At 39.4% G+C, this 25,177-nt stretch overlaps 1 protein-coding gene across 2 annotated transcripts in view; it reads right to left on the bottom strand.

Annotated features, from left to right (window-relative positions):
* Positions 1-11,685: 11,685 nt before the first annotated feature.
* The window catches only part of LOC121697619 (interleukin-15 receptor subunit alpha-like), a 43,984-nt gene continuing 30,492 nt past the window's right edge, over positions 11,686-25,177 (bottom strand). For both annotated transcript variants that reach the window (XM_042079205.1, XM_042079206.1), the window contains 4 exons: positions 22,957-22,998; positions 22,584-22,668; positions 14,524-14,702; positions 11,686-12,942 (listed from right to left, as the gene is read on the bottom strand). In XM_042079205.1, coding sequence (XP_041935139.1) covers positions 14,558-14,702; positions 22,584-22,668; positions 22,957-22,998 — 272 coding nt within the window. In that variant the 3' untranslated portion in view covers positions 11,686-12,942; positions 14,524-14,557. The remainder of the gene's footprint in view (positions 12,943-14,523; positions 14,703-22,583; positions 22,669-22,956; positions 22,999-25,177) is intronic.

Genomic DNA, 25,177 nt, shown 5'->3' with positions numbered 1-25,177 from the left:
TCTAGACTGTAGTGCCACACATTATCAGAAGGATTGTCGATCAGCACTTTAGTCCTGTCCAGTCCTGAAAAAAAAAATAATATTGCCAGGGGGATGGGGACTCAAATTTGAGTCACTTCCTGGTTATGTGCGCATAGTGTTGGTGTCACTGTAACTGACTGATGCTGCTGTCCCATCCCATAAAGCATTTACAAAAAAAGACTGGTAAAACATGTATCATGATTTTACTGCACAGACCTATACAAGGATACAAGGATACAAGGAAGTTTATTGTCACATGCATATAGTTACTGGAAGTAAGAAATGCAGTGAAATTATGTCTGGTGTCAGCCTATTTGTGCAAAGTGGGGGGGTAAAAAGTGCAGTAGAAGAGGGGTTTAGTAGATTAAGTGGCAAGGGCTGCATAAGAAAGGTGGGGGAGGATTGGAATTTGGGGGGGGGGGGGGGGCACCAACAAGGAGCACCCAAGAGCAACAGGGGCAAGGAAAAACTCCCTTACCAAGGAAGAAACCTTGGGCAGATCCACGGCTCAAGGGGCTAACCCAACTGCCAGGGGTCTTGGTGTGTGTGTTGGGGGGATGACAGGGGAGATGGGATAGTGTGCTGTGTATGTGGGGAGAGGGCAGAAAGGCTAGGCAATCAAGGACATGGGTAGATGGAAGAGAAATCAAAAATAATAAATAAAAAGTTCTATGGAGATGTGCAAAAGTTGGAGAAAGTCAGATATGTGTGTGTGTGTGTGTGTGTGTTTTGACGTGTGATGAAATAAGAAAATAAATAAAAGGTCTGTAGCATAGGGTGAGGGATGTAAAAGTGCTAAAAGTCTTGTAGGTGTGTGTGTATGGGGGGGGGGGGGGGTCATGAGTGCTGAGGAGTGAATGAGTGCAAAGTCAGTATAGTGTGAGTTCAGAGTTGGGAAATGTTTGACCTATATGCCTCATCAAAAAGGGACTGCACTGTCCCTTCCTGTGGACAACCTCAATGTTCCTCTTCCTATCCTGTCACCATGGAGACAGAATATCCTGGACATTGTGATGTTCATGTCAGGTGACAGGTCCTTTCTTGGGGCGTTTAGCTGCCAGAAGTTTAAAAATTCCCCCACAGGTTTAGGCTAAGCCCTGACTGTTTTCAGCTCCTACTAGGCCTGGACACCTGGCACGATTTCTGGTGGCCCCTGACAATGCATTTTCAATGTAGCCTAGTTTCAATGTGGTAGTTACTATTTGTTTTCAATTGCAGTGGTCCTCAGGTTGCTTCCTTAACCCTTAAAGGAGTACCGTCACACCGGTGTGACGGGAATGTTGAGAAATGAACATTCTAAAGAATATCTGGGTTCATTGAATTCAACATAGAATTTTAGAACCTTCAATTGTTGCGGAACTTAGAATGTTCAAAAACCTACACCTTTAAGGGTTAATCAGAATGGTGGTCCCTGGGTCGCTAACAGTGAAAACCTGTTCTAGGTAAACCCTTGCCCAATGTTACAATCTTCAGTGTCAAACCAACAAGGCCTGTATGTCTCATTACAATGCATTTACCCAACGCTCTACTGAAGGTCAGTTCAACGCATATTTTAGATTTGAGCCTCTTTTTGTATCTGAAGGTAGTGGCGGAAAAACATTAAGTTCCATGCCAAACCCACTTCTGTTTCATTATACTGTTAGGGACAAAGTCACCACCAGGGGGAGGCAAATTCATTCATTTGACATAGGCCATAGGCCAGAGCATACTGTATTGCATTGGTTCCCAAAGACTGCGTCGCGACCCACAGGTGGGTCGTAGGAGATTTTATTTGGGTCGCCAGCATAGCATAGTGACAATTTATGTTGTGTAATACCCCTAGCTTATACCTTATATAGCTTAGGAAAGCTAACAGCTTTCTATTAGGATCTAGTTTGTTAACTATCACAGTCACAAGTTGGGTCTGTCATTTTTAAAAAGTGGGTCCCCAGAAAAAAAGTTTGGGAAACACTGCTGTATTGTACGCCACAACATAAAAAGGGAGAAGGAGAGTTCCAAACATATTTGTTCAACAGCACATTCTTCTTAACTCAACTCAATTAGTAAAATCACCTTTTACATGTAGGTGCACAGGTAGAACCTATACATGGTAGGGCATTTGCTTTCTGAATCCAAACTTCATTCACTCATTTTATATAGGCCATGGGCTCTGTGCATTAGCTTACTTGAAGTTAGCAAACCAGTTTCCTGTTGTTAACAAACACCTGAGGAGTGCTTCAGCTGTATCAAAGCACTTGCTCACTGAAAATCCTTCCCTCCTTATTTTGTGTGGCCACTGCACGTACGCTGGCGTTTTTAGAAAAAACGCTTATAACGACTTGAAGCTGAGCAGAGTGGCACAGCGATGCTCATTAGAGCTGCCCACGGACAGACTCGTGTATATTGTATTTCTTACGTTTTGGTACAACTAAAGCACTCATCTTCAGGTGATGGCCATGTCAACGAACAGGAAACTGGTTTGCCGATTTCAAGTAAGCTTCTGCATATCCCATAGCACAGAGCATACAGTCACGGCTGGCTTGTAAGCCGCAACATAAGAGACTTCAAGATTCAAGAAATTTATTTGAAGATATTTATTTGTCACATACATTTATATAAAGTACAACATGCAGTGAAATGCGTAGTCCTCTAGACTTAAATGATTGTGCAATATTAATATTAATGTAGATATAAATAAACAAAGGGAGAAAAAAAGATAGATAATTAAGTGGTACAGTCCTCATTCAAGATGTGGATAGACTGTAACTAGAAGCTTTCCCTCAGTCTCTCCGTACTGGCTTTTAGGCAGCATGAACTTTTCCCAGACTGTAGCACAGAGAAGAGGCTATAGTTGGGATGATTGGGGTCTCTGACTACTTTATTTATTAGTCAAAAAGAAAAAAAGTCTAGGAGTTAAATGTATGGGTGTTTGTTTGTGTTATGTGAGTGAATAAGAGTGCTGGTCAAAAAAAGGTATGTGCAAAACAGAGAGGAATGGAAGCGTGTGCACTGCCGCTTAGAGGAGAGTAGAAGGTGTTCTTATCATAGATATTAGAAAGCTAGATACCAAATTGTCCGTCGAGTTCTATTATAAAAAAAAAAAAAAAAAAAATATATATATATATATATATATATATATATATATATATATATATATATATATATATATATATACTCTTTTGATCCCGTGAGGGAAATTTGGTCTCTGCATTTAACCCAATCCGTGAATTAGTGAAACACACTCAGCACACAGTGAACACACACTAATCCCGGTGCAGTGAGCTGCCTGCAACAACAGCGGCGCTCAGGGAGCAGTGAGGGGTTAGGTGGCTTGCTCAAGGGCACTTCAGCCCTTGGTCGGGGTTCGAACCGGCAACTCTCCGGTTACAAGTCTGAAACGTTAACCAGTAGGCCACGGCTGCCCCCTAAACAATATTAGGTGGCATACGTCGACACGGCCGCCATGTTACTGGGGGCAAACACCTTACTGTCGATGGGCAATGCTTGCCGGCAGTCAGAGTTACATGCTCTTCCATTGGCCTCCAGTGATTGTTGCCCCCACCAAGATGGCGTCGCTATTTACGTACGTTCTGGAGCCCAATAGGTTTCTAATATCTATGGTTTCCCCCACCAAGATGACGGCGCTATTTATGCACATTCTGGAGCCCAATAGGTTTCTAATATCTATGGTTCTTATAGCCAACACAGGCGCCAGGTGTGGCTAGTGATCACTTAAAGGATAATTCCGGTATTTAGCACTTTGAGTCCCTTTTCTGTTTTTTTTTTTGGGATGAACTAGAGTGGTGGACACCGAAATGTTGACGATTGGTCCTGTCTTGACTTTTCTGACTCATTTTGAATCGCCTTTACTGCTTCAGAGTGGCTACCTATGGGCATGCACAAACATGTCCTTAAAACAACCCTTAACATTCTTTTCAAAACTGTGCAACTCACCAAGTGGTAAACAAAGCAGCACATGGTTCAGAACACAGAAAGTAACAAAAGCACATGACAAGGATAAACAAAGGAATACATGGTACATGACACAGGAAGTGACAAGGAACAGAAGACATGGCAAAATACAAAGACAAACCACTACAGGGCACAAACATAATACAGGGCTGCCAACTTTTCAAAAAACCTTGGAGTGAGATTTGGTGGGGCCAACCAAAATTTTGATGCGGAAATTTTTGTTTGGCTCATCCAGCATTATACCGTACAGTAAAAAAGACATACATCAGTGGTTCTCAGGTGTAGGGACCAGGCATGGACGGATTATGAACTTTTGGGCCCCTGGGCCCACATGTATTAAGGGCTCCCCACTAATTGTCGCATATGTGGAAGGGGGGTTTGGGGGTCTTCCCCCAGAATTTTTTTCATTTGTTTGATGTGATTTCCTGTATTCTGGTGCATTTTGGTAGCTTAGAAATCTAGACACACCCTAGCGGCAGCAAATTACATATGCTTCCAGGGCTAGTCTAGCAACTCTCCGTTGGCTTGTGAGCTCGAAAAATTAAACTTCTATCAGGCCAATCAAATGGTCTATAGAGTCGTTAGGGGGGCATAACATAATGATTAATGGCACAGTTGCAACAGTTTGGCTTGAATTCCCTGCTACTTGAAAACAAAGAAGATGGATATTGCTGTTGGCCAACAGTGTGACACGAGTTAAGCTTGTTTTGAGATGGCAAAAGTTTAAACTAGCCAACTAGCTCCGCTGGTGGGAAAACGCATGGGACTCAGTGCTGTCCTATTGCGTGCAGAGGGAATTTGAAAGACAACCGATTATCCCGCCCCTCGGACTGAGCACTGCGAACGGCGAGTGCCCAGACCCTACATTTTAATGTGGGTCTGGCTCGTCAGGCTAGCATTTTGGGGATGGCCAATACTAAATTCAATCAGATTCATAGCCTACATCCTGATGTGTTGATATTGAGGCAATGATTCCATGCAAAGGCTTGATATTTTGCACTTCAGAATTATAACCATGCACACACAGGTGGAATAGTTATAGTGATATTGCAATAAGTTCACAACCACAAAAACATATGCTACATTTCACACTTCAGAAATGTGTGTACATTTCAGCACTCCATGAAATTATGCAGAAGTGGTCACCTGTGTTATTCAGCTAGTTTATTTAAGATAATATATTGGTCATTGTAATGGCCATAGCCTATAGCCTACATGCTATTCCTTTTTCAGGATGTACCCATATCTGCATGATGTGAATGTTTGCATATGGCTTATGTCAGGCTTTATATCAATATTTGTGTCTCGTTATTTGATTTTCTTCATATTTTTGCATTAATGTCACTAGGAAGCATGCCAATATAAATATATTAATTTATCTGTAATATGATTGGCTGGAACCTGACAATATAAGAACCATGATAGTGGGATAATCTATGGCTGAGCAATTTACAAAAATGTATGTAGGCCTACTGACAATGACCATGGAACAGGCTGGTCATTACTTCTGCAAAATGTTGCGCTGTCCTCTCACTCACCTTTCGCACCTGTAGCATTTGATCAGTTCTCTTTTTAAGTTGAACTAGGGTGATGTAGTCTAAATAGAGAGAGGGAAGGTGTGTGTGTGTGTGTGTGTGGGGGGGGGGGGGGGGGGGGGGGGGGGGTCTGTGGGGAATGCCACAGTCATAGCAAAAATGTAGGCTGAAACTCATGTTGAAAACTGTTTTATATTTTGTTGTGCAGTTTGTAATGATTGATTGAAAGCACAGTGATTTGACTGTTGTGTTGTTTGAAGGCCAAATTTGCTGTTGCTGCATGTTTTTTTCGATCGCTTTGATGCTTGTGTCAACTCTGACATTATGTTTACAAAACAATTTACACGCAGGTCTTAACAAAAGCATTCTGGCCAAAATTACACATTTTGCTTGCAAAAGGCTCTCACTCTCTGAAAACATTTAAAACATGCAGGTTTTTATTTTATACACAAATGACTATAAGAGTAAGTATGAGAATAGGCACTGTGTGAAATTTGCAGATGACACTGTTATAGTGAGCCTTTTGAACAATGATGAGGTGGGGCATGGTCCTGTAGTTGATGATTTCATTGCTTGGTGTGAAAACTTTTATCTCAATGTTTCCAAGACAAAGGATATGATTATTCATTTCTATAGATCACAGCACAATGTTTCACAAACTGTTATTCAGAACATGAATGTCAAGACAGAAGAATGAATATAAATATTTGAACCATCAATGACAGCAAATTATCTTTTGAGAACAACACTGATGCTGCCTATAAAAAGTCCAAACAAAGGCTTTTCTTTTTGAGGAAGATGAAATCATTCAGCGTGAGCAGGACTCTGATGATTTTGTTTTACCAGTGTTTTATTGAATCAGTCTTGACATTTTATATTGTGGTGTGTGGTACAGTGGTCTTCCAATGATCAGCAAGCGTAGGCTAAGCTAACAAAGCTGGTTAATGTAGCATCTAAGGTGGTTGGGGTACAGCTACCACAACTCCAACATATGATAAAAGGGTCAGGGGTAAAGGCCTATTCACACCAAAAACGATAACGATAACTATAACCATAACGATAAAAACATTCACACTGAACAACGATAAACAAAGTCTCTCCTTGTGTTAATGAATGAGACGGTTAAAATTCGATGAGTTCTGATTGGCTATTATCTTTTTATCGTTCTGAAAATCGCTCTGAAAGTGATCCCCAACGATATCGTTCTTCATGTTTTTATCGTTATAGTTTATGTGTGAACGTCGTCATTCATATTAACGAGAACGATATTTATTTATAGTTATCGTTATCGTTCTTGGTGTGAATGGGCCTTAAGGGTAACCAAACTACTAACCAACTAAAGTGCTCTGATCACCCACTCTTTGGGGAGTTTAATCTTCTCCACTCGGGTCGCCGTCTTAGGCTGCCTAAGACAGACGTGCCAGGGATTCTTTTATTCCTGTGGCTATTAGGAACCTGAATTCACTTGACTGACATCTCTCTTGAATCTTTTATACAGTATGTGATTATTTATTTATTTATTTATTCCTGTCCATGTTCATTATGACAGATTTGCCTGTGTGCAGTCCAATTGGATTCTGTATCCATTGTTCTGTGTCCTGTGTTGTGTTGACAATATTGTTGGTATCTGGTGCTGGTGGATCCTTTTCTAAGGATAAATAAAGTGAAACTTGAACTTGAAACTTGACTTGCAAAAGCAAATTTTGCCTTCAAACAACACATCTTGTAGTCAAATCACAGTGGGAGTTTAAGCAATCATTACACACTGGACAACAAATTTCAAAACATAGTTCTCAAAATGAGGAGCTTCAGCCTTCATTTTTGCTATGTCTGTGCCATTTCTTTTTAATTTTTCTGGTATCAGAAAAACCGTGAAAAGACAAAATGTATTAAATACAAATGAATTGTATTCATTCCTTCCAAGATGTAACTGTAAATGACATGTAAGACCTACAGTAAGCACCTACAGACATGACCAATTTCATTGAACTGCAACTTTTTTTTATTGAAATACAACCCAAAAACAGAATACAATGCGGTCAGGGGTGTGTCAATTAACAACCTAAGGTGGGATCTAGCGCATTATCTAAAAATCGCTATCGTACACTATCTAAAAAGCATTACACCACTGACCAAGAAAAGCCTGGTCTCTAGCGAGGTGGCTAAAGCATGGTTTAGTGGAATGCCTGTTCATACGGTCTTGCATGCAAGCAGATTCCTTCAAATCCGCTGCTGACTATCAAAATACCGATGCGCTGTTTGAAGTTGCGCTACTTGCTGCTAAAGTCAAGTCAAGTCACATTTATTTATATAGCACACTTAACGCAATGTAATTGACCCAAGGTGCTCAGAAATAAAATAAAAACAAAAATATAAATGACAAAAAATTAAAATAAATAAATGCAAATGTCAAACAATGGCTCTACACATGTGTTTAAAACTGTTAGCCCTGAGAAGATGTATATGAAAAGTTCTGCTGCTTGTCTTTATTTGTTAAAAGCTTAAATGTAAATTAATAAAATCTTAAATCTTTTTTTCTATTTTTTAAAAAGAAGGATGACAAGAGCCTTGTGTTTTTGGCTTTGAGTTCTGGGGTGACATCCAGCTCTCAGTGTCAATGTCTCCATTCTGTCATGGTGAATTATAGAGGTGAGCGAGGATCAGATATCTGTGGTGAGAGGCTGGACAAGGAAAGAGCTGACTTTGGGAACTGTGTTGCTTCGAAACTCTTATTTGCAATCGTTTGCACCGCAAAAAAGAGGAAAAGACTGTTCGCCAAGAATACATCAAGAAAAGTATGTTACGAGCTTGAGTGCATGCCATGTACAATACAAGTTTAATCCAACACAAATTCAGCTAATTCCATCCACCTAGCCTGACGAGTCAGACCCACATTAAAATGTAGGGTCTGGGCACTCACCGTTCGCAGTGCTCAGTCCGAGGGGAGGGATAATCAGTTGTCTTTCAAATTCCCTCTGCACGCAATAGGACAGCAGCAGCGCTATGAGTCCCATGCGTTTCCCACCAGCGGAGCTAGTTGGCTAGTGTCGGCGCCAGAAACACTTGCAATACAGTTGGTTAAGCTTAATTAATATATTAGTAATATATAACTATCAGTATGGGGGACCCTTATAATAAAGTTGGTTAAGCTTTATTAATATATTAGTAATATATAACTATTAGTCAGACAGTGAAGGGACCTAGACCAAAACTGGCTTATCACATTTATTCCTTTAGGAAAAGTTAAAACAAAACATGCCTTCAGGCACTGGCATACATAAAACAGCATCTGCACAAGCAAAATAAAAAGAAGTAGTTGAATGGGCTATATTACATGCATGATTTGTATACCATCACTGTCAGCCCTACTAGCAAGGGAGACGTGCGTCATGGAATGTTCAGGTGCACAGAACGAGTTTATTAATATTCTGAGACTCACTAAACACTCACAGACGTAGACCATACTGAGGTAATGCATAAACATAATGCTAAACTAAATGTACATTAATTTCCTGCTATACTGAATTGCACTTTCCACGAGCACTAAGCTAAACTACACTGAATGCATGGAAAGTTACTAGAGGAGTTTACAGCTAGTCACGTTAGACTCGTGTGTATGAACTCGTGGTCAAGAAAACATTAATAAACGTTCTCTAAGTTGCTAGAATTGATACCAAATCCTAACAATACATGTAAAGTAATATAATACAGGTTGACATTTTACAGTTAAAATTAAAACAAAGTGGAGAGTGCTTTATACAGTCAACCTACCCAATGCAAAGCATACCGCTTCTGATCAGCTATGGCAACAATGCAAGGACAAAACGCAGCAGAGCTGCAGTATACCGTTTCTCCAAAGGGGGCTCCAAAACACCAATCTCAAAAAAGCTGCTTAATTACGGCGAAAATCAGATACAAACACTAAACTATATTTCTAACTCTGTTACACCCCTCCCCTGAATTTCACCAAATTCAAGCAGCAACCAAATAGTACTTCCAAAGGCAAAGAGTACACTACTTTCAAACACTACACAGGGTCACCAATTACAGGACAGCCAACCACAAAGGTATCCAATAAGGATGAAGTGGAAGAAGAGGTGCACAAACTCTCACACAACCAACCACTGGCAGTAGGGTAGCTTATACTCCCCACAAGACCATAAACCATAAATTCTCCACAAAGCTAATCAGAAAAGCTACATAAATAATAATATGTCATTAACTTTTATATTAGTATATAGTTTGTAAATAAACAGTTAACATTTAAATGATGTAAGAAATAACTGTTAATTAGTGCCACTTTAGTTTAGTTTAGACATTTAGTTAACTATTAACAAATATTAATACAATATTAGTTAATAGATTTGTTAAAATATTAACATACAGATTTTATGCAAACAACTAATATTGAATTAATGATGAAAAAACTATTAACTTGTGCCAAATAGATATTTTAGTAACAATTAACAAATATTAACAAAGGGTTAGGTAATTACTAGTTTGCTATTTATTATGGCACCTTATTATGGAGTGTTACCCAATTTGCTTTGATTTTTGTAATAAACAGGCTTTTTAAATATTTGTTTGTGTATGGTGTGTGTGTTTGTGTATGTGTGTGACTATGTGTGCTTCTGCCTTTGGACCAAGAATAAGTATGTGCAGGATGATAGTATGAAGAGCAGTAAATTATGTATAAGTGTAACTGAATGATGGCTGAGTAGAAATGGTCAGCAGCTCCTTAAGCAGATTAAACTTCCTTAGCTGTCGCAGGAAGTATTGTTCTTCACATTGTTCTACAAATTGTACTTCACACAGAAAAAAAAAACACCTATTAAGAAGTACTGTCTGCATAATATACAAGTAAAGCAACAGGACAGTATTTTTTAAACTTAGAAAGGTTTTTAGCTTTTACTTACATGCCTGAACAGCTTCATCTTAATCATCATCATCAATTATCTACATCTGTTTATCATATCATCATACATCATATTATCCAACACATTTGGATGTAGCCATTACAGTTTTTGCCCATTGCTTACACACTAAAAACAAATGCTTAGACCGAAGCCTCAATATTTAAACTTCTTGTAGCATGCATTAAACACTGTGTAACACACACACACACACACACACACACACACACACACACACACACACACACACGCAAGAAAAAAAAAATCTATATATTTTTTCAATAGCAATTTAAGAACATCCACTTACAACAGCTTAAAATATTCCAAACATCATATAACACATCTGAACACTGTGGTACAATAAACAAAGACTTCCTGTTGTCCAACACTCCTCTCAGTTACAAATGACATTGTGGTCCCCAGCAAATATATATTAGTCCACTTTATAAAGATGTGTGTAAGGTATCCTATGTAATAAGACAACACTGGCTAACAGGCTTTGAAAATATTTCAAGCATTCCTGAGCATTAGATAGAACAAATAAAATAATTTTAACCAGGGTTCTAAATTAACACCCGCCAACCCGCCAAATGCGGGTTAAAATTCATTTTGGCGGGTGTTAATAAAAACTTACTAGCCAGTTTGGCCAGTGATGCATGAGGCAGTACATGCATGATACATAAGGCTCTGTTTTCAGTCATATATCCCCCGGCAGTACTTCCTACATTTCCCATGACCACTGTGCCGTAATGCTACGTCGGCTGTACGCAGTTTGCAGTGAAACCAGCGCGAGAGACCATGGAAACGAACGGAGCGTCTACCAGAAAACACAAGGAATTAGAAGAACGAACGGAGCCAGAGCAGGGAGCATAGACTGAAAGAGGAGGGAGTTAGCCAGTAAAGTAAAGTAAAAAGTACATAACACATGTACATAACACAAATACATAATGCATTACGAAATATTAACGCAATTAACGCATTGTGTTTACTTATTTCCTTTGTGGGGGGCTGATGTTATGTAATGGAGGCCGCAAAACCTGAAGCAGCAAGATCGTTTATTTTATTGTCTATGGAGTTAGCTGAAGATGGAACGTGAGGAGCTTGTAGGCGAACATTTTCAGTTTTAAAAAGGTAGCCTGATCAGTTATCACCACCACCACTGTGCGTAGGGCACCAAGAGACAGAGGAGGGACCAACATTTAGCCAATAAATAGTAGCTGTACTGCAAACTGTTTTTCACTCTTGTTAGAGAAAGTATACAATGTCAACATGCACCAACAGCATGTTACATAAAGATGATACTTTTCGGGTCCTCTCTATAAAGATCCAACTTGAACATAGGCCCTATGCTACTCCATTTAATTGACAACGCGTCTGAGTGCGCAGAAGATTGAGAGAAAACGAGTGGCAGGTTCTAGCTGGCTTGTCATTGTTGATGATAATTGATATCTCCTTTTTATTAAACTAAGATTAAACTAAATGCGGCAGTGGTTGGGAGAGACTTATGGGAGCGAAAATAGGAGTAAAGCAGGGGATGAGGATATCGACAGAGAAATAGATAGATAGAGATCCCAATCATGAAATGAAGTGTTTGCACTTTCTGTGTATATTTTGTGGTATGTATTCATGCCAACAATATTAATAAAATGAGCAAATGCATTCAGTGACACTCATCTCAAACTCATAATTCTCCTATTTTCACCGGAAAAAAATTGGCTAATAGAAATTCTGATTGGCTAGTAACTTTAGAAAGTTACCAGCCACATTGGCTGGTGATCAAAAAAGTTAATTTAGAACCCTGATTTTAACACCTTTGCAATAACAGTGTGACACAGTAAGGAATAGCACTAAAATAGCTATTTCCACAGGTTTGACAACCAGGCAGCAGCTTTACCAACAGAAAAAAAAGTAGAACTACACAATTAATCATGAAAATTTGTAAAAAAAAAAAAGATGAAAATAAATACATGTTTCAGGCGCTCTGGGGCATATTAGGGGGTTGGTTCCCTTGGATACCAGACAGGCCAACAGTCAGTGAAATGATAACTCTTAGACATGCTAACTAACAGACAGATGTTAACTGCCAGGAAAATGCTAACTTTCAGAGAAGGTAGGCCAAGTTGCAAACATGAGTGTGCTAAAACATTCAAACTGGAACTGTTACAAAATCTTAAACTGACAAGCATTCGATAGACAATGGATTTCACTGAGTGGCAGGAACGAAAATAGAACTCGTAATTAACGCGATGGCGGTGAAAGGGTTTGGTGCTGGTCTGTGGGGTTGTACTGAAAACAGTGGAATCCAAGTATTTGAAGTTCGAAAATAGAGCACACCGTGTTCACCCACCTCACTTTACTCTGATGACGGCGTTTACACATCACTACAGCGTGCCGCAGGGTACCGGAGAACCGAAATCCACACCAGATGTGGCCCTGGTTGGGAATCAGGATTTTCATTCCTTCAGTATATTGTGTCGTGTCCAGGGGAAGAGATGGGAGATACTAAGCCACACGTTCTGCTCCTGGACATGGAGATTAGAATTAGGGCTGCAACAATCCATCAAGGAAAATAATTGACATGAAAATGATCATTAGCTGTAGCCCAAATCAGGGATATGTGGAGGCAATAGTGGCAACATTGAACACAATTCAACCCAGACAGCAAGAGGCTGGCGGACCATTGTCGGTCCATAGGGGGCATAGCTGGCGGTCCGCTGGCATTTTGCTCATCGGTTCTCTGGCGGTCCGCTGGCGGGTTGCAGACAAATTGCCCTTATACACTATATATCATTTCATTCATTTTATTAACAACGGCGGATCACAAGTGGCACGCCATCGGCAGCATACCACCTGCGGTCCGCTATTAGCCAATCTGATTTTGCTATCTGGGAAAGTTGGCAGAACACTGATAGGATTGGTAGGACTTTGAGTATGTCAAATGTGTATACTGTTGTACAGGTATATCCCTAAATAGCTTGTTCTTTATTCAAATTAGCATCTAGTATTAAGCAATACTTTGTATTGGCTGGTAGGCTATGTCTGATCTGACCTCATTCCTATGTAGGCCTAGCTTGTTCTGTATTCACATTACCATCTGCTGTTAATCAATAGTTTTACTGTATACACATCTAATCTATACATAAGAAAGTCACTATAGTACTGTGGGATGCATTGATGCTACGTTTACACGTGGCCGGCTATTTTCATAAACGGACATTTCATCCTCTCCGTTTTCAAAAATAACATTGTGCACACCTGTCAGTTTTCAGAAAAGTTTTCCTTTACACTAACCCGGCTATATGCCTTCAAGAGCATGCCAAACTTGTATGTGGCAGTGTAACGAGAAGCTCAAGCCCATGTTAGCTAATCAGAATCCCGAAAATATTAACAACAGCAACGAATCACTTCCTCTTTCTCTTTTGAACTGACTAAAAATCTCCGCCTCGTCACAAAAATCTCAGTTCGTACCTGTTTAGACGCAAACGAACAAACAAGTATAAGTAAGTATAAGTATAAACTGTATACTCTTTTAATCCCGTGAGGGAAATTTGGTCTCTACGTTTATCCCAATCCGTGAATTAGTAAAACATACTCAGCACACAGTGAACACACAGTGAGGTGAAGCACACACTAATCCTTGCGCAGTGAGCTGCCTGCAACAACAGCGGCGCTCGGGGAGCAGTGAGGGGTTAGGTGCCTTGCTCAAGGGCACTTCAGCGTGCCTACTGGTCGGGGTTCGAACCGGCAACTCTCCAGTTACAAGTCCGAAAGCGCTAACCAGTAGGCCACGGCTGCCAAAAACGGAGTTTTCCCAAAAAAAACGATCAGCCCGGAGTTTTTAAAAACTCCGTTTGCGGAGGGATAAAACCTCCGTTTGCGTCTAAATGACAGGGTCAAACGCAGAAAAACATCACCGGTTGCATCATTTTCGTTGCCGTCTAAACAGGGCCTGAGAGGCTCTTTTGCAGGATTCGTCTAGCTCACATTCTGTCAATGGAAAAGGATGTAATATGGTGGAGGCTAACATCCGCAGAGGTCTACTTGCTGTTAGCATGTCTCTGGAGATGTCAGGGAAGTAACATGAGGCTTAATTCCATGTTCACCTTAGTCTCTGTAAAGAGCTTTTCTTTTGGTCTGTTACGAGGGCGGACCATCAGAGTCTGATACAACATCTTCACACAGAGGCGTACCGCTACTGGGGTGAGAGTCTGTGTTGGGTTGTGTCGCCATGGCAACTCTCTCGCTGGCAGCTGCTGTCTCCGCCATGTTGTATCTCTGTCGGCTGGGAGGAAAAAAGGGAGGAACGTGTTAAAAACACCTTTGTTCAACTGTCTTGACTAGGAGAGTCAAATATGGACATTCAACTAGCAGCAATGGTAGACTACACAAACACGGAGATCATATTTTATGAATCTTTCATGCTGGATATGGCAACACATTAGTCCTAAACATATTTGTTCAACAGCACATTTTTATTAGCTCAACTCTTCAGCCAAGTAGATGAGCTAATTAGTGAAATAACCTGTTTTAGGTGCACAGGTAGAATTTGTACATGGTAGGACATTTACTTTCTGAAGCCAGAGGTGCGTTTAAATTCACAAACATAGGCGGACATTACAGAATGTTTGCAAAAACGTTTCTGTTGGCCTTGAGTTTTTTAGAAAAGTTTATGAACATTCGCAGTTCACAATTTGAGTTTGACGTTGAGGAGGTGGTTCTTCAGTGGAGCAGGACAAACCATAGACTGTATAGAACTGGACAGTGTGGCTGCATTCTGCCAGAGCCCGTCTACGGAGAGCCTGGCCACTCCGTATTAAGTCCCATTGTACCAAATTTTGGTTGCAGTTCCACCAGATTTCCACTGGGGGCGATCGCCATGAGTGCAGAATGAATGGGAGTCAATGGAGCAAGACGGCTAAATTTGTCTCTTTCACCTGATTGTCGTTGACAAATCTCAGATTTGATTGTAGTTTGTATAACTTCAACATGGGTTATAGGTCAAAAGTTGAATGAACGAGTACTTATGTCCTTTTGTTTTCTTACAGGTTGGGTCGTTGTTGCCCATAACAAGCTAGCATTGTGCTAATGAGTGACGTCATTGACACGTTTGAAAGGCTTCTTAGAACAATTAAGTGACTTTAAAAAATATAATACTCAACCAAGTGTATTTTCTTTGCCTCCCCTTTCGAATACAATATTCAAATGACTTGAAAAAAAATTATATCCCGAGAAAAGTGGATTTTGAGGGGTACAGCTCCATAGACCTCCATGCATTCTGCACTCGTGGACGAGCACCCTCATGTGGAACCACAGAAGGAACTGCAACCAGTTCAGAAACCGGAAGTTTTCAGAGAGTGGCAGTTCTCCCCTTATTAGACATTCTCTGATTCTGCAGCGTTCTATGGAATTGAAGCCGCCGAGGCGACGCCATCTTGGAAAATTTGGAGCCAATTTGAAGTGCGGCTGCGCAGCAAAAGTTGAAGCATGCGCAGTGAAGAGGACTGAGTGCCACTCAGCGAGTTAAACACGCCCCTTGTCAAGTGAAACCCGCCCCCTTCTCCTTTCCACAACGCAGGTCGACTCGGCGCCGAAGGCTAGCTGGCTGGATGAATTTTGCGGCTGTGAGTTAGCTAAACAGTACAAACAACAATCGGTTTGTTCTTGTCTGGTAAGTGTTGCGTATCAACTGAAAAGTTTTTTTTGTCTATTGGTGTTCTTAAATACGTCTAAGAGAGCTTTTTATGTTGATTATAGACTGTGACAATTTAGTATGGTGAATACTAATGAGCTAACAAAAGAAATACGGACAGCGAATTACATGCTAACGTTAGCAGCTACATTAACGTTACCGTTAACGGGAGGCTAAGTTAGTCGTTGAAGTGAAGATTAGCACACAGCTCCCGTAACAGTCGATGCATGATATACTTGGTTTTATTAGTTGTTGCTGTTTTCAAATATCTCAATGTATGCCATCTCAACATGGAGTAACCACTGACTGTACATGGGGATTAATAACACTAGACAGTCAGTACAGTATATGATGTGATAAAGCAACGCGAGTTAACGTTAACGTAATGTGAAGCATGGACCTCATCAACCTGTCATGTTAATGTAACTACTAGCCAGTTTGCCAGCGTTTTTCTTAACGTTAACGACAGACACCTCTGTTAGAGCTATTTCTGTGATGGTAGGTCGGTAGCATAGACTGTAAAAAATAGATCGGTAGTTGTAGACCGCATAAGTGAATGATCGATAAATGAAACGCCTGCATTAAACACTACGCTAAGAGCCAGTCACTTCCCAGGGATATCGGTGAACATTTGAGAAAGACCTTAGTTTGTCATCTAACGTTCATGATCAGTCATACTGATAACGTTATTTTTCAAGATGACGCAAGTTAATAACATTCACACCGCATATTTAAATGTGTAGTTAACATTAGGTAGGCTGTGAAGTTTATTGCACACATATATTTAATTAATTGGTATTACTAGTGGTGTTGAGTGCCTGATTAGATGCTTTGTAATGTTGTAAAATTGTCTGACTAACTTTATTGTAACTTTCCTTTTTGCAGGTAAGATACGGGTGATGGCTGAATGTACTGGAGGTGGCGGCAAGGTGGTCTCCATGGTCTACATTAGTCTGCAAGCAAGGGAATGCCTACGTGAAATGGTTTGGCTGGGGTGGTCTGAGGTGGCATGTCCTCCCCCTTTCTCTAGGTCCCCTGACATCCATCTCCCTGACATCATCACCCACCGTCACTGGATCAACCTGAAGCCCCTTATACATGGGACATGGCACAGCACCACTACGTTCTGAAAACACATGACTTTCAATAACTTGCGTGGCACCAAGAAAGGTCTGCCGCTGCTCTGAACCTTCTGTTAATGTGACATAATTCATACTTGAGGCTGTACACATCCCTTTGTTTCTATTTTCTTTATTGATGTCACCCAAACTTAAACTTTCTGTATGCCCCTGAACTCACACAAATTGTAAATTGCAATGCACCATTTAACCAGTGGTGTAGTCTAGGTAGTTAGTTGTAGTGGTGGGTATACTGTGAGCAACCCCAAATGTTATTAAATACGTATCCTTGCCTATTTTAAATGGGTATACTGAGATGATGATGCTTTTTAAATGGGTTTAGGTGTAGTCCTGTGTATCACGTAGACTATACCATACCACGGTCATTTAACTGTCTTGGTATTTAAGTCAGAGGCCATTGCTTAGTATTTAACTGTAGCCGTTACAAGAATATTAATATCAGAATAATTATTGGTTGATACTAAATCAATATTGAATGTTTTTTTTATTTCTTTTGTGTGATATATCATTCAGAATGCTGCAACATTACTGGTCTTCAATCAGCCAAAGAGGACACATTGTAACTCCTCTCCTAGTTACTCTCCATTGGCTCCCTACAGTAGCCAGAATTAAATTTAAATCTCTCACTTTGGCCTATAGGACACTGACTGGATCTGCTCCTTGTTATTTTAATTCAATGATCAAGATATACATCCCCAACCGCCTTCTGATGAGCGTCTGTTGTGTCGACCAGTCTTAAACGCTAGGTCAAATTCAAGACTCTTTTCCTCAGTGGTTCCATGTTGGTGGAATGAGTTGCCCAGTGCTCTTCGTTCTTGTGATAGTTTTTGGTCTTTTAAGCACTTCTTATACATTATGGTTTGTATGCAGTAGTACTGTTTTATTTTCATTATAGGCTATTAATTAATTTGACATTGTTTATTATTGATATTCTCCTTAATGTAGTCTTACCATGTAAGTTAAATGATGACTATGGCTAACGTCACTTCGGATCAATATAGCAGAGCCCTTTTACTTTACCTATCAAGTGGCTAATGCTAGCATGATTTAGCATGCTATGAGCTAATATACTTAGCATCTACGAAAGAACAGCACATATCTTTTTTCACAAAGAATCTGTCACAACTAACAACGATGTCTCTTACAAACAACTACACAATGTATGACTATCAATATGTATTTAGTCAGACTGTGATAAGATATAGCCTAATGATAATAACAGCAACACTTATTTAGGTTAGATTATGTGTCGAAATCAGGTGTCGTTAAAATAAGTGAGCGATGACGTGGTAGTGTCTGCAGCCTAGACGGTAAAACATAATGGACAAAGCGTCGTGTCTGCAGCCAGCCAGCTGTCAATCATAGGTGTAAACACGCCCTTTTTAGATTTGTTAATATAACATTAATAATTTCAGCGAGAAAAGAAAAATTGTGTGTATTGAAGCATCTTGAAAACTATTTTTTCGAATAAAAAGTTGTTGATACAAAAATAGTTTTAGGTGAGAAAAGTGACACGGAAAGTTGGCTACTTGGCCATTGAAATACATGGGGATGGGCGGAGTTACACATTGTACTGCAGCCAGCCACCAGGGGGCTCTGGACTAACGCTCGCATCACTCTTAACAGACGGCACACTGTCCAGTTCTATATATACAGTCTATGGGACAAACGGTCACCGTTAAAGGGGTGGTTCAGGATTTTGGACATAGGACCTCATTTCCAAGTTAGCAAGTGTGATATTTACCAGTGGAGACCGTTTTCAACACAAGTTGCAGAGTTTGCAGGTGCTAGGCTAGCGCAAGTCAACAGTATGTGTTAGCCTGTTACTAAAAACAGTCTTACCCACTCCACAGTACACCCGAGGCAAATAAATTATAACTCCAGACTATGGATGTAAACATTTGTTTGCTGAATTTGAACGCATTTGAGCAAGGCACTTAACTCCGAGTTGCTCCGAGTTTTTGGATAAAAGCATCTACTAAATGAATAAATGTAAACAGTCAACAGTACAGCTGTCTACAGCAACCAAAGAGGACTGAATAAGGGACACAAGTAGAATACAACACATAAATGTATTCAGTCCCAGATGAATCATACATTTGCACATACTGTACAACCAGGAGAAAAAGACAGAGAGAGGGGAAGCCGAGAATGATCTACCCCGGGCATCTGAAGCCCCATGCGTTTCTCCGGCCCTATGCTAGTAGGCCTAGTCCCTGTCTTAGTCTGAAAATGGAAATGAATAAAATATTTGATTACAATCTGCGGTAACACTCAAAAATGACAAAATTTGACAAAAATCAAAGCAAATTGGGTAACACTCCATAATAAGGTGCCATAATAAATAGCAAACTAGTAATTACCTAACCCTTTGTTAATATTTGTTAATTGTTACTAACATATCCATTTGGCACAAGTTAATAGTTTTTTCATCATCAATTAAATATTTGTTGTTTGCATAAAATCTGTATGTTAATGTTTTAGCAAATCTATTAACTAATATTGTATTAATATGTGTTAATAGTTAACTAAATGTCTTTTTGGCACTAATTAACAGTTATTTCTTACATCATTTAAATGTTAAATGTTTATTTACAAACTATATGTTAATAGAAAAGTGACTTATTATTAATGACTTATAATTATTTAACTAATTGTTATTAAACTGTGCTTCTGCCTATCCCAATATGAACCACTCCCCATGGCCCTTACAATAGATAGATAGATAGATAGATAGATACTTTATTGATCCCGAAGGGGAAATTCAAGAAAAAAACACGGAGCTACCTTGACATGCCGCCACTGTTGTTGGCGCCAGAAACGCTTGCAATAAAGTTGGTTAAGCTTAATTAATATATTAGTAGTACATAGCTATAAGCGTGGGGCCCCTTATAATAAAGTTGGTTGAGCTTAATTAATATATTAGTAATATATAACTATCAGTATGGGGGACCCTTATAATAAAGTTGGTTAAGCTTTATTAATATATTAGTAATATATAACTATTAGTCAGACGGTGAAGGGACTGAGACCAAAACTGGCTTATCACATTTATTCCTTTAGGAAAAGTTAAAACAAAACATGCCTTCAGGCACTGGCATACATAAAACAGCATCTGCACAAGCAAAATAAAAAGAAGTAGTTGAATGGGCTATATTACATGCATGATTCCTATACCATCACTGTCAGCCCTGCTAGCAAGGGAGACGTGCGACATGGAATGTTCAGGTGCACAGAACGAGTTTATTAATATTCTGAGTCTCACTAAACACTCACAGACGTAGACTATACGCAGGTAATGCATAAACATAATGCTAAACTAAATGTACATTCATTTCCTGCTAGACTGAATTGCACTTTCCATGTGCACTAAGCTAAACTACACTGAATGCATGGAAAGTTGCTAGCGGAGTTTACAGCTAGTCACGTTAGACTCGTGTGTATGAACTCGTGGTCATAATGAAACCATTAATAAATGTTCTCTAAGTTGCTAGAATTGCACCCAAATCCTAACAATACAATCATGTAAAGTAATATAATACAAGCGGTATATCGAAGTTTTCAACTTAAACAACATTTTACAGTTACAAAAAAATTAAAACAAAGTGGAGAGTGCTTTCTACAGTCAACCTACCCAATGCAAAGAATACGCTTCTGATCGGCTATGGCAACAATACAAGGACAAAACGCAGCAGAGCTGCAGTATACCGTTTCTCCAAAGGGGGCTCCAAAACACCAATCTAAGCTGCTTAATCACGGCGAAAATCGCATAGGCCTACAAACACTAAACTACATTTCTAACTCTGTTACACCCCCTCCCCTGAATTTCACCAAATTCAAGCAGCAACCAAATAGTACTTCCAAAGGCAAAGGGTACACTACTTTCAAACACTAGACAAAGGGTCACCAATTACAGGACAGCCAACCACAAAGGTATCCAATAACTAAGGATGAAGTGGAAGAAGAGGTGTGCAAACTCTCACACAACCAACCAACCACTGGCAGTAGGGTGCCTTATACACCCCACAAGACCATAAAGCCATAAACCATAAATTCTCCACAAAGCTAATCAGAAAAGCTAGATAAATAATAATAATGTGTCATTAACTTTTATATTAGTATATAGTTTGTAAATAAACATTTAACATTTAAATGATGTAAGAAATAACTGTTAATTAGTGCCAAAAAGACATTTAGTTAACTATTAACAAATATTAATACAATATTAGTTAATAGATTTGTTAAAACATTAACGTACAGATTTTATGCAAACAACTAATATTTAATTAATGATGAAAAAACTATTAACTTGTGCCAAATAGATATTTTAGTAACAATTAACAAATATTAACAAAGAGTTAGGTAATTACTAGTTTGCTATTTATTATGGCACCTTATTATGGAGTGTTACCCAATCTGCTATCATTGTTAAAATAGAATTCCACTCTCAATTTCACTCTTGATAAAAGCGATTTTTCACATAGATATCCGTTTCTCGAGGTCACCGAGTATTGTCAGTACGGAAAAAAAACCTGTAAACAATCGGTTTTAGCTAGCTCGAGTTGCTGCAGCCAACAGTTAGAGCTTCCAGGCAGCTACAGTGCTACACTGCTAAATTCTGGGCCCCAGAGTGTAGCTAGCGCTCTTGCTCCCTGGCTAATTAGCTAATGGCTGTAGCAACTCGAGCTAGGTAAAACCGAATGTTTTCAGGCTTTTTTTGTCGTACCGACAGTACTCGGTGACCTCAAGAAACAGAGATCTATATGAAAAATTGCTGGAATTCTCCTTAAGTATGTAAAGAAAACATAAATGTTCTTTTGAAAGTAAAGGTCATCACCCCCTGGTCTAGGCTGCAGGGAGCGAGTCCAGGCACATGACAGTGAGGTTGTGAGACCTAAGGAAATCCCCAACCCGTAGCAGATCTTTTTTTGTTTTGTGTAACTAAAATTAAGGTGGTCATTAAGTTTGCAGAACTGAAATGTTGCTAGATGAACTTGACAGCTTAAGGTGGTCAGCAAAGTTACAATTAAGGTGGTCAGCAAGTTACAATTAAGGTGGTCAACAAGTTAGATGAACATGACAGATTGATGTTGTAAACTTGAACTTAAATTAACTTAAATTATGTTACTGGTTGGCTTTACAAGGGCCCCTGTGGCCTCTCTCTTCTCCCAAGCTGCTGCTTCTGTTGTTGCTTGAAAATCAGAAGGACAACCTTCCTGTTAATATTTCTCATGAACTCTGGAGTTTATAGTGCACTTTATAGTACACAGAATTTCACCTGTTTGTGAGTGGTTGGTTGGTGTGTTTGGGGTGGGAGCGGTGACCTGTGACTTACAATGGCAGAGCTTTCTTTGAGCGGAGAAAACAGAGGAGGCCCGTCAGTAAGATAAATGCAACCACTGCTAGAACACTTCCAGACACTGTTAATCAAACACAGAGAGGGAGATGGATTAGTTCTGAAGACACACACACACAGACACAGAAACACACACACACACACACACACACACACACACACTAGAGTGAATATCCGCAGGCTACAGTACATGGAATGTAGTCTGCACAGTGTAAACTTGTCCAAGTAGCCATGTGTAGCTGTGAGAGTGGGAGAGACAACGTGAATAGTGAATGGGCCCTTTATTATGCTTAGCAGCCGCGGAACCAATTAGCACACACACACACGCACACAAAACACACATTTTACTTACCTACAGCAGGCTGATTGGAGTGTGGCAGAAAAACACTGGAATCTGTCAGAGAAAGAAACAGAGAGTAAAATACATATCTTATTGGTTTATACACGTCAATGAGAGTGAGTGAGTATGTGAGGGTGTGTGTGTGTGCGTATTATGTTTCACTCTTGATATCATCCTCATTGATTTTTGACTGCATTATGAGTTGCATTATTTTAAAGGATGGATGAGTGGTCGTTCCCGGGTCAGTGACGGATAAGGGTTGGTAAGATGAGAAAATTGAAAATATGTTTAAACCTTTAAAACAAAACATGCCTGAGGTTTGCTAAAGTGTATACTTTGTATTTCTGTTGTATTCATATTATTTAATATGAGGTGTATGCTATTTTTTAACAAAAGATAGAACTAACAGCCTGTTAAATTGTCAAATGGTGTAACCACAAAAATGACAAATATCTAATATTTCACACCTCCTTGAGTTCATGCAATTGCTCTCATTAAATTATTAGTTTATTTTGTAATATCCTATGATAATATGTTTTATTATATTTATTTCTAAATTTAAATTATATGGGTTTTTCATTGTACTGAGCAAGACTATATGCTGTTAACATCTTGTTTTCTGTCTATTCTTTGACCATTTAAGTAAAAATGGTTTAAACAACCATTATTACAGTAAAGTATTATTAAATCATTATCCATATACATTTTTTTGTACATTATTAGTATTTTAGACAAAATACTGGTTACACCAATTGACATAAATCGGTTACACCAATTGACCATAAAACGTTTATAGCAATAGGACAAGAAATTGACACAGAAAATAGGTATCAAGGTAAACTGAATTGGATATTTTGATATGTATTCATGTCATTCATCATATTCCATATCAAATATCATTTCATAACATCAATGAAGAAACTTGTGTTCTATTTGATTTCAATTCAGTTCTCATACAATTTCTATACCCATTATTTTCAAAGAGAGTGAGATAAAGGGCCCTATTTTCGCGATGCAAAACCTGGCGTATTATTATTATGACGCAAAGTTTTTTCCTATCTTACACTTCACTTTTATTAAATAATGCGCCCAGGGGTGTGACAATTACTAACATAAGGTGTGGTCTGGCACATGATCTAAAAATCGCTATCTTATACCATCTAAAAAGCATTACGCCAAGAAAAGCCTGGGCCCAGTTCCCCGAAAGCATCTTAAGCCTAAGAGCGTCGTAAAGTCCCTCTTAGATCTATGAGTGCTCCAGAGTTATCGTTACCGGCTAAGAGCGTCTTAACAGTACTTCTCACTGAGGTCACCAACAGGACATACAGAGGAATTACAACTTAGAATACATAATCCAATTTACGTTCCCATTCTTTATTGTGTTTACCTGTGATGAATCAGATTTTAGCGTGCAAAATAGCATAGCCTACATTTAATGGTCATAATATTGTGATGAAAAGTGGACAAAAATGCAATCAAGTTATGAAACGAGACGTTGCCAGAATAGTTTGACATTGTCTTTGCTAAGTGAAGGCTATATTTTATTAGGCCTATGAGGTAAAAAGCAGAGAAGGCAACATGTGGTTTAGTCTGTGTGTGTGTGGGTGTGTGTATGTGTGTGTGCGTGCGTGTATGTGTGTGCGTGCGTGTATGTGTGTGTGTGTATGTGTGTGCGTGCGTGTGTGTGCACATGCGTATGTGTGTAATGTATGTGTGTGTGTGTGTGTGTGTGTGTTTGTGCGCGTGTGTAATGTATGTGTATGTGTGTGTGTGTGTGTGCATGCAGGCATATTATCGGAACATTGACATCCAATAGACTTTCCTCGGCCAACTGCACAGCTGGTTTCTAGCTAATGGATGTACGCCAGCAAGTTATTAGACAATGTGCCACACCAGCTGCTATAGTGCTCTTGCTTCACATATGTGCACTGACAATGAACACTTTGTATGCATAAATATGTGGACCATGGAAACAAATATATAACTAATGATTCAATAGTGGACATTTACTACAAAATATGCATAAACCTATGCTACCGGTGTGAAGGGGTGAGTATGTAAGTGTGGCAATGAGTTTTAAATGGTGGCTTTCATATAAGCTTGCAAATTTGAGACTTTGCAATGTGTGTGTCTGTGCACATGTGTATACAGAGTAAAAGGTTGCATGCTTCAGGATAGTCCTCAAGAATTTTAACAAAACACATATGCAAGCCTGTAGGCATGCACACAAGCA

This window comes from Alosa sapidissima, chromosome 22 (assembly GCF_018492685.1).
Source record: "Alosa sapidissima isolate fAloSap1 chromosome 22, fAloSap1.pri, whole genome shotgun sequence".
Lineage (NCBI taxonomy): Eukaryota > Metazoa > Chordata > Actinopteri > Clupeiformes > Clupeidae > Alosa > Alosa sapidissima.
This window is presented reverse-complemented; position numbering and strand designations above follow the sequence as displayed.